The sequence below is a fragment of the Ascidia mentula genome, chromosome 3 (assembly GCF_947561715.1).
Source record: "Ascidia mentula chromosome 3, kaAscMent1.1, whole genome shotgun sequence".
In the NCBI taxonomy this organism is placed as follows: Eukaryota; Metazoa; Chordata; class Ascidiacea; order Phlebobranchia; family Ascidiidae; genus Ascidia; species Ascidia mentula.
The window spans coordinates 16,864,536-16,875,374 of NC_138568.1; the positions used below are offsets into that span (position 1 = coordinate 16,864,536).

The 10,839-nt window shown below is 37.7% G+C and overlaps 2 protein-coding genes across 2 annotated transcripts; one reads left to right on the forward strand and one right to left on the reverse strand.

Annotated features, from left to right (window-relative positions):
* The first annotated feature begins 286 nt into the window (after positions 1-286).
* Positions 287-5,511, forward strand: LOC145895793 (uncharacterized). The gene is made up of 10 exons (XM_082984577.1): positions 287-381; positions 456-611; positions 690-809; positions 872-1,025; positions 1,084-1,199; positions 1,296-1,403; positions 1,780-1,899; positions 2,231-2,350; positions 3,060-3,159; positions 5,328-5,511. Exons 1-10 carry the CDS (start codon positions 306-308, stop codon positions 5,509-5,511), a joined length of 1,254 nt encoding a protein of 417 aa, XP_082840703.1. The 5' UTR covers positions 287-305.
* Positions 5,512-7,198: 1,687 nt separating this feature from the next.
* Positions 7,199-10,398, reverse strand: LOC145895794 (uncharacterized). The gene is made up of 7 exons (XM_082984578.1): positions 9,058-10,398; positions 8,767-8,847; positions 8,543-8,654; positions 8,139-8,312; positions 7,993-8,061; positions 7,360-7,466; positions 7,199-7,258 (listed from the first exon to the last, which is right to left on the reverse strand). Exons 1-7 carry the CDS (start codon positions 10,336-10,338, stop codon positions 7,199-7,201), a joined length of 1,884 nt encoding a protein of 627 aa, XP_082840704.1. The 5' UTR covers positions 10,339-10,398.
* Between the last annotated feature and the right edge of the window lie 441 nt (positions 10,399-10,839).

Sequence of the window (10,839 nt, forward strand, 5' to 3'; positions counted from 1 at the left end):
CATCTGTAAATGATTTAGTCGTTTCGTCATCTTTATAAACAATTGTAAATAACGGTTAAAGCTTATTGAAACAAATTAACAGATATCAGAAGGTTAAGGTTTTGCCAATAGATACGAAGTTTTGAACTCACTGTACAGAGCTTTTAATAAACAAGGGAATATTTTTGAGAGAAAAAAAACATCGCAAACCCATTTTCGGAATAATATATACGTGATAAAACTATTATTATTGCGATTTTTAATTTGCTTTATACCTTTAAATTTCTTGTTTACTTGTAGCGCATGATCTTTCAATTTATGTAACAATGATGTTAAAGTATTATTTGCAAGCTTTCCTGCTTTGTTATCTGCAATGCAAGAATCAATGCAATTCGTTGATAGGTAAGCTGCGTTTCAAATTAAAATTTTTATGTAGCCTACTGCTTGTAAGTCTACTAAATATTTCGTTTCAACAGCAACGTGTGACACAAAGTTATCAGATTTAAATCACTCAATTTCAAAAGTAATCTGCCCACCCAACTGCTTGAGACAATATTCGGATTTGTGTGGAAGTGATGATTACGCCTCTGGTCCCCTTTGTCTGGCTGCAATGCATGCAGGACTGATGGACAGTAAGTTACAGTGACAGTACCCTGGCATGTTTACCGGATTTTCTTTGATATGAACTCAACCCAAATATTTTTGTAAAGATGATGGAGGCTACTTTGAAGTATACAAAAGTGATCCAATACATGAATATAAAGGATTGGACAGGAACGGAGTGAGAAGCAAATCTTGTTCGTTTGCAAAATGGTCGTACACATTTGAAAGTAAGCTATGCTCCGGGTAGCGTTTTGGTTAGAATAAATAACTACTATTTATGTAAATATAGTGAAATGCAGCACGACAGGAAACAGTGAGTTTTCTGTAACTGATGTATTTTGTCCACCTGGTTGTTCGTCCAACTACGTCTGTGGAACAAATTCGTACAACAAGAATTCCTCGGTTTGTGCCTCTGCCATTCACGCTGGTATCTTGTCGCGTAAGTTGGTGTAATTAACACTTTGTGGTTTGTTTGAATCAATCATGAATATTTTCAGGAAGTGGAGGATACGTGACGTTTTATTCAAGAAACGGAAGACGCTCATTTATTAGTTCGACCAAGGGTGGTGTAACCAGCAAATCGTGTGGTTCATCAAGTCAATACTTTTCGTTCACTCGTAAGTTAACAAAAATCCTTCTAACAGATAAACAGGGATTGAAAGTGAAAAGAAGTGATAAATGAAATAACGCTTGTTTTCCAATCAATGTTTCAGATGAAGATTGTTTGAGAACTTGTTCTAACAACGGTGAATGTTTGTCTGGAGTTAACGACCAACATTGTTCTTGCAACCCCGGGTTGATTGGGTCAGACTGTGAAATAGGTAAGAAATTGCCCTGAAAGCTGGAATATTTGGAACTAAGAGAAATGTGCCAGGTAAATCGCAAAAGAATGGAAAATGCGGGGTGAATTCTGCTTAAAAATAATACGCTACAACTCATATTGATTCTGGCGACTATATATTCTTAGCTGACGTCAACCAACAGGAAGAAAATGTTAATTATTTCAAGTTGTAATGTTTTTCATGTTTAAGCAGCAGAATATTTGATAGTTCTGAATTTTCGGCCTTACGAAATTTCACTTATAGCCGTGTTGAATGTGCTGTTCTTAATGAAGTTCATGCCTCGCGTTTACTTCGGAGCTAAATGCCACTCAGTATGTAACAGTCCACTGAAATTGATCGTAATTATCATATTCAGACATAAACGAATGCGCGAATGTAATGCACAACTGTCATCAGCATGCCACTTGCATCAACACCGTCGGCAGTTTTCAATGTTCTTGCAACGCAAACTACACCGGAGATGGCATTGATTGTTGTAAGTTTGACTTTGTTTTTACAATATACAAATACAGGGATTCCAACATCCGAGCCGCGAACGGTTTGAGTCCGTGATTCATTTGTAACCGGTCAGTAGAAAAAAAGAGAAAATTTAATGTCATTAATTTGAGGATGCCACATGCTGTCCTACATGACAACCAGCTAAACGAAAATGCCTCGCGTGCCTGACTGTCAATATCATTGAAATACGGACTAAATAAAACCCACTTTTAAACATCAATCACCTGTGTGTGTGTAGGGCCGTGAAGTCAACTCTTCCCTGGGAGTAAGAATGCAAATTCAGATCATGAAACTTGATTCCTTTTTAGATCCAGATTTCTGTGCACAAAATCCTGGTATTTGCCAGAACAATGGAACTTGCATGGATACAAAAACTTCCTACAATTGTTCATGTGCCCACGGATACAGTGGATCACATTGCGAAAAAGGTAAGATTTTGTAGTTTTGTGTTTGGTTCTTTTTGGATGAAAGGAATGCAATTTAATAACAATGTTCATGGTGTTCGAAACCTAGGTTCGTTTCCAACCTGCAAGGACGCGTTACAAAACGGCCTTAACGTAAGCGGAGTCTACAATTTAACTTCTCCTCTGACTTTCCAGGGATATTGCGACATGGATGGTGGAGCTTGGCTGGTAAGTTTGCCTCTCGAGGCTGAAACTGTATCCTAAGTTTAATTGTTGGGAAGCGTTCGGTGGACGTTTACATGTAAAGTTGTTGTCTGAACATCTTACCTTGGTTATGATAAATACCAGGTGTTCCAGCGTCGTTATGATGGATCTTTGAGTTTCGATAGAGATTGGGTGGATTACAAAAATGGGTTTGGGGATCTAACAAAAGAATTTTGGATGGGTTTGTATTCCAATAAAGCAATCCTTAACTAAACGTCTTACAAGTTTAAATACAAACTTACAACTGCTGTTAAATTTTGAATAATAGTTGGTTTTGAATTTAATGCATCAACTGAACATTTACTGAGTGTTACAACTTGCGCACACCGAGTTAAATATACAGGCTTACCAAGCAAAACGTTTCAAGCAAGCTTCGTAACAATCCTAGTGCCAATATAACAGTATCAGTTAATCCAATTTAAATTCCAGTGTTTTCAGCAATATTATTACAACCAACAAATTTTATCAGGTTTGGAGAAACTGCATCAAATCGCCAGTGCGTCCACAAGATGTCGTCTTCGTGTTGACCTTCAGGATTTTTCCGGAGCTCAAGGATTTGCCGAGTATAGGTAAGACTATGACGTATTTAACGTTTTCAATTTAATGCCATTGTTCCAACGATAATTTACTCGACGCTGCCAGGTCGTCATAACTAACAAAATTTTAAAAGACATTAGGGAAATACCCCCCTTATTACGTCAGATTCACAAAATTCGGGATTTAAGTTTGAAGCAACACAGAATATTCTTGCTGTGTTTCAATGCATTTACTCGGTTCGGAATAATTATGAAATAAAAAGTTTAGATACCGCACACACATAGGGATGGTAATCAACTCGTAACGACCCCACATCACCGCTCTTGAGGTTTGCGCGATCGCTTGGTCGCGGATTGCCGTGACTGAGCTCAGTGGGGCTCGGATTGGGTCGAACGCCACCTTTTTGCGCTTAGAGAATGTGGCTGCAGAAAATTTTCTTTTGCTTGATTCCAAATCTTCTGAAGCGTAGGCATCTGGATGACAGTTCAAGCGAAATTAACCACGACCAAACCGTTTGACTATTGGTGGCAGCAATCCAGTGAATATTAGTGCTGTGTCCCGCATCGATATATGGGAAAAAAAGATTATTATATTCTCCAGCTAACACCTGCATAATCCAGGGTTTGAAATTTCGATTTTCTGCCCAACATGCTCTGCTCCCAATGTTTTGAATGAGGCAACAAAAATCCCGTAATCGCGACGTGTAAGACGCTGGCGCAACTTGATTGTCAGTGTATAAGTTGTATAATGTAAACACTCTGTGTTCTCTTTGCCCACCCCTTGGGTTAGCTGCTGGTCGTTGCGTGGTTGATTGGATATTGTTGGGTCTCTATGCAAGAAAATGGGTGCATTGGCCTGCAGGGTTAATTCCTTAGGCCAGTGGTTCTTATCCGGTGGGAAATTTAAAGGTTGTAGGTGGATAATTAGTCGGCACCGAAATACACAATAGTAGTCGGAAAAGAAATATGATGATATGTATTCACTGTGTGTTGTACACTTATTGGTAATTGGTAATGTCATGCGGTAGAAAAAGTTAAAAAAGTATAACAGATATAGCGAAAATACAATAATTAAATTCTTAGTTAAAAAATGTAAATACCAGTGGGAAATAAAGATTCCGTTTACACTGGAAGTGGGAAATGAGAGAAAAAAGTTAAGAACCACTGCCTTAGGCGATAGTTGCAGTGTTGCAGGAAAGTCTGTTGCCCAGATGAGTTTATGCGGTCGTTGTTGCCCAACTCCTTGTGGTAAAATCTTGAGTGCCAAGTACTGACCTTTGCCAAAACGTTGCATCTTGACTGGAAAGTTAGATTGATCCGCTTTGTTCTTCAGCTACAATAAAGCTTTGTAATCGCCTTAAATCAACGTTTAACCGAGGCACACGTCCCCTGCCAGTGACGTATGTTCAGAAATATTAAGAAACTCTGTCACAAACAACATAGTTAAATGCGGGTTACAGAATAGTCTCGGCAAAAACTCATCTCCAACTTTTGCTTCTCCTGTAAGATATTTCAAATACATCTTGCAATGTCAGCATCGCATGCTTGATTGACATCTTATTTAAATGGAACAGGTTTCAGGTTGCTTAAAAATGGACCTCCAGTCGTTTGTGAACTTAAAGTTGGAAAGTCGTTTGTGAACATTGTGGAAACACAATGTATGACACATGTCGTTTATTACGTCATAAAGGGTTTTATTTCTAACAATCATTTCCATGAGCAACAAACCAATGTAAGCGGATTGATTTAAACAACAAATTATCCGTTGTTATTTAAATTACTTTGCATTAAATTAAACATTATGACATTGTTGTTTTCAGTACTTTCAGCATTGGCGATGAAGGAAGTTCTTACACAATTACTATATCCGGATATTCGGGGAATATATCAGATTCCATGACTGGGTCCCACAGTCTAAACGGGATGAGATTTTCAACACGCAACAGAGACAATGATGCGTGAATAATAATGATACAACGTGTCTAATTATATTTCAAATCGAGTTGTTTTAAAATGGATGAAATGCATTTCCTCAAATAGTTGATTTTCGTTGATAAAGTTAACCGCCTACCCTAAATCAACAATTGTAAAAATCAATTGCTCTGAAACAGGCGGTTGCGTTAAAGTTTTAGTTAAAAACAAGTTTTAACTGAGTTTAAATAAGTTGTAACACAGAGTTGTTGACTTAATTATAATTGCAGGTATCTAAGGATTCATTGTGCTGTGACTGAAGGTGGAGCTTGGTGGTATCGGGCTTGTGGATATGCCTACCTCAATGGTCCGTGGTCGAGAACTTCTACTGCTTACAACACTATGAGTTGGTATTTCTGGAAAAACTCAAATGGCGGAATAATGAGTTCTATGATGAAAGTGAAATGCGAATAAATTGTTGTGGAGGTTTAAAGTGACGAGAATTAACATTGCGTCGTTGGTTACCAAGGCAACGTCGTATTAATTCACAATTATTGACAGACATTATTGACAGACATAAATACTTTCACCAGTTTTGATAAAGGCTTGAAATCGTAAATAACAGGAAAGCAATTATACCGAACCGAATTTATTCCACAAATCCTTACATTTTTTATGTTAGTAGCGAAAACTTTACCATTTTGCATGTTTGTTATTATCATGGTATTTGTAGGGCGTTACCTAAAACGTCTACACAAATAATAACACTGCCGTGTATCTGACTACTGATAAAAAGGCTGCTATCAAACCCAAAGTCAATCGATCAGTTTAATACATAATAAACAAGCGCACGAGGATTAACAATAACACGTTACAAACAACGCGTACAAAAAGTCTTTGTCCTACATGTCCTTTGTCCTCTGTTCCTTCGTATCTTTTTTACGCAAAAGACATGTGGCCTGCATAGAAAATGCATACCGGGTTATTTGAGTTCGGATTACCACGTGATTCATTTGAAAATGCGGCTTGTTGCTGGAAGTGTCAACGAACGAATAGCACGTTCGCCTTAAATGAGTTAAACTTGGTTTACAGCGTGATAATTATCCGACGTTATTGAAAAAACGGTTGATGCCAGAAAAACGAAACATAATAATTGCAAATATGACGTCGACACTACTTATTATTATATTTTGTGTGTTTCGGATGCCACTTCTTCCATAGAATTATGTCAACGTGTCAATTAGATATTAACAACATATTCCGTTTTATCATTCCTTGTACATCATCGTTGTTGTAATATCGCATGCAACCGTTTCCATGCTTTATGTTGATAATCCATGTAAATGGTCGGACCCCCAGGCTATATGGATTGCCCAAAATTCACAAGCCAGGTGTCCCTTTACGGCCGATAGTTTCGTTTATAGGATCGCTAACATATAATCTGGCTAGACTCGTGGCACAATTTTTGGTGCCCCTGGTGGGGAAGACGGATAAAACCGTTAAGAATTCTGTCAGTTTTGTTAAGCAGATAAAAGAGCTGTGTGTGCATGAAGAAGAGGAAATGGTGTCTTTTGATGTGGTTTCCTTGTTTACCAACGTACCGGTAAAGCTAGCGGTGGACGAAGCAGCGGAGAGATTACGCATGGACGAGACATTGGAACAACGTTGCTCGTGGCCCTTGTCGGACATTGTGCATTGCCTTGAGTTGTGCCTGGATGCAACCTACCTTGCCTTTAGAGGTAAATTTTACAAACAAATTTTTGGTACTGCTATGGGATCCCCACTTTCCGTTGTGGTCGCGAACATTGCCATGGAATCGGTTGAGAACAGCCCAGCTAGCACAATTACGTCCTCGCAACGTTTATTTTGAGTTACCAACAACGTCATTATTGCGTGCAGTCGAACGTTTTATATACGTAAAAGTGTAGACTCCCAAAGACGTCTGTAGAACGTTGTACAAAACGTTGCTTACTAACGTATTACGGACATCTTTGCACACCGTATTGGCAACGTTTGTGCATTACGTACTGCAGACAAACTTATACTACTCAAACTGTACGTTCGTCACAAACGTAATATAGACGTTTTAAAATCACTTCTTTGTCCCTTTAAACCACACGTTTCTACCAAGAGGGGAATTTATTTTTTAAACACAGTCGTTTTATTCTGAGTCGGATAGCAACGGTAGAGTATCCACGCTGCTTGTGGAGCAGTCCAATTCCTGAAAGATGAAAAAATATTTTGATACACATCTTCAGCTGATGATGACAGTATTTTTAGCATTATTGAAATGCACTTGTTCAAATAGCCAATGAAACTTACAATGTGCTTTGACCCACCCTTCTTGTGTGGGGCATGCTTCAAAAATTCCATAATCACATACTCCATTTGTCGCACTGTTGCCTCTTTGAACGTTTTTATATGTGCTTCTGCAAAAAATGTATTTTTGAAACAACTGCCATTAAAAAACAAGTACAATAAAAACCTACTAATGATAACTTTGCACATCACTGTGCTGCAAAAGGGTTCCTTGCCTTTGCGGCCCTTATAACTAAATTTGGACCACAGCCCCATGGTTCCAATAAGACGCATGCACCTTCGGAGCATGTCTCCCATGTTCTTTCCTCCTACACCACACAGATTGCGAATCTAAATACCACAAACAAACAGTTGGAAAAAAAATTTTGCCAATGAAACAAGTCAATACCAGCTTAGTTCGAAAACTTTTGTCCATCAACTTTACTTCCAGTAAATTAAAATCACTTAACAAGCGAATGGGTTCTGTTACACATTCACAGATATCATTCACTTTTTCCATTTTGGTTGATTTGGTTTGCAAAATGTTGTGAATTTTCCTGATATTTGCTACTAACCAATCCAACTTTTCTAAAGAAAAGGTTGAACACAATGGTATAATACCTTAAATTCAAGAATGCCTTCAAACACTGAAAACACCTGTATTGTCAGAAAAACTTTCATTGTCTTCTTCATTTTGTTGCTGGGGCACATGAGAATCAGCAATCTCTGTACAATACAGCAGTTTGAATCACATTTACAAATATTTTACAAAACACCACCAACGGTTTAACACATCAAATTACCAGTGTTATCAATAGAATCTGTTCCCTCATGATGTTGGTCAGTTGGTGACTGAGGCACAGAAGAACCAGCTGCTTCTGCAAAATGTATGTATTTTATATCCTGAAAAAATATGGTTGCAACAAATCTACCACTGCACAATACTTCTTCTGCTTCAGTGTTGTCAAGTTGCAACCCTGAAATACATTAGATCAAACAACTCAAGTTAATAAAGTACTTTTTGGCATATAATTTTTACTTCTGCCTTGGTCCAATTTTTTTTGCCTTTTTCTGACAACCTCATCCTCGCTCTCTATATTCGATGTCTCCTCTGATCGACGGCACATTAGTGATGCCTTTTCGTATGTTCCTATACCACTCATTGTTAAATACCTATTATAGGAACTAAACTAATTTATGATTTTACCTGCATAGGCCAACACTCTAACTGGGTATTTGGACCAAATATCCTCCATAGCATTTTCTCCATTTTTTACCTTTTTTGCCACATTGCCTGGTGGCCAGTACACAGCAAGCCTCTGCAAGTCAAAAACTACTTTTATTTTCCTACCTAAATATATATATAACTTGCCAACAAATGGTTTCAAAACACCAATATACTATATTTTATATACGAACAAGTTCACTTACATTTTCTTCATTAACTATCCATTTGGAAGCCACAACTGCAACAGAACCTTCATTAATAAACTCTACAACAGCATACATTTTCTGAAAGACAAATGACCAAGGTCAAATTTTATAACTATGAACTACAGTCATAAATATCACAGCTGATGTGTTTTTTAAAACAATAGCTTTACATTTTAGCTGATTCTCTGCTAGATAAATGATTTGAGATTCATTGATATTACTTTTATACACACCAATACAGAAAGAACTACATGGGCTTCTAAAGAGGGGCTGTAAACTAGAATAAACTTGACACTGATAAACACCTTTACCACTTTTAACAGTAACCAAAACGCACTTTGCATCAGTTTTTCCAAAATTGAGAACATATGCATTATCAGGTGGACTGGTAGAAACTTCAGTGCCATTAAAATTGTAAATGGGATGTGTAATGCCCATTTCGTGGAGACGTTTTACTACTTGTGCAAGTGGATTGGTACCTGATCGCACCATTCGCTTGAGGCGTTGCATGTAACTTTCAAAAACAAAAGCACTACAATTATCAAGAGAACCATAACACTTGGCCTCGTCACCAAGGTGAAGGAGACAATGCACATTATAAACCATAAACTCCTTGCCATACAAGGTTTCACATTCATCTACAAATCGTACTAACAAGCTTTGTGCAAATTCCACATGACTTCTAACAAGATGTGGGGACAAAAGTATATTCACAGCCACACTTAAGCACAAAAAATGTGCATACAGTTCATCTCTCAGAATGTTCTTGAGTGCTATTTTCCCAGTGTACAACAGAAATTGTCTGAACTCTGTCGCTTTCCATCGATCAACTTCTAAAAGTGAACGAGGCCTACGAGCAAAACACCGTGGAATGCAACTCTTCATGTTGTTTAATCTAGCACTGATTTCATTAGATTGATGGGCAGAAATTTTAACAGTTTTAGACCCCCTTAACCAAGTGAGCAATAACTTTTTCATCACACCTAAACATGCTTGATGCATATAGTCAACCGGAAAGGCCTTGATCATATCAATGGGAAGAGAGCAAAATGGTGAAATACCATGGTGATGTTCCTTGTATGTGCGATTTCTGAAAGAGGCATTTGTGCGCAATTCAAACTTAGTTCCTGGAAAAGTTACTCTACCGCACCATACACCATGCAGTGTACATTTGTCACAACCTTGATAGCCAGAATAAAGCTTTGTTGCCTTCACCATGCTCCTTGCTGGTGCATCACAAACTACAGAATGTAACTTTAACTGTTTGGTTGTTCCATTTATCTGCAAGCCATTTTTAGTTAAATGTAGAATTTCATTAACAGTGTTTTGAATAAATTCTAAGTCAGCAGGCTTTGAATTTCCAAATGCAATTGCCACAGGAAACACAGTAAACTGGTTAACATTGCATAAACTGGCAAGGATTGGCCAGAAACATTTGTTGGAACTTTTAAAAAGTGGAAGGCCATCAATGTTTAAAACCAATTGTAAAGCTTCTTGATCGTTGTCTTCAGTGATGGACTGGAAATATTCAATAATTTGAGAAGACAAACCAAAATTGTAATAATTCATTTTTGACACAGTGGAAATTGAAACACTCCTAGGTGTATCAATCAACGTCCTGCAAGACTTTGGCAACCCTGGATGACCACCATGGACTATTAGTCCTTTCAACAAGTTGTCAACAGCATCATGTTTAACTTGATAGGTGTTAACCCATTTCCGCAAAAAATGTTTTAATTGTTCTTCGCTGTCTATATCTTCGTCAAAACTTGAAGATGGGGCATCTAAGTTATCGTCTGGAACAAATATCAACAACTCTGAGGGTTCAGTCTGAGATGTTTGCTTGCTGTGATAATTTTTTAGTATTTTAGAGTTGTTTTCTTGTAGCCTCGAACTCTCACCGCAGTTTTTACTTTGAGATGTGGTATGTGTGTTATTCAAGTAATCACATTCATCATCATCTGAACTTGATGAAAGCACATATTTTGCAAGAGATGTTTGTTTAACTTTGGCACGCTTCTTTTTTATCCATAATCGTTTGTATTCCTTTCTTTGGGATTTCATTGTATT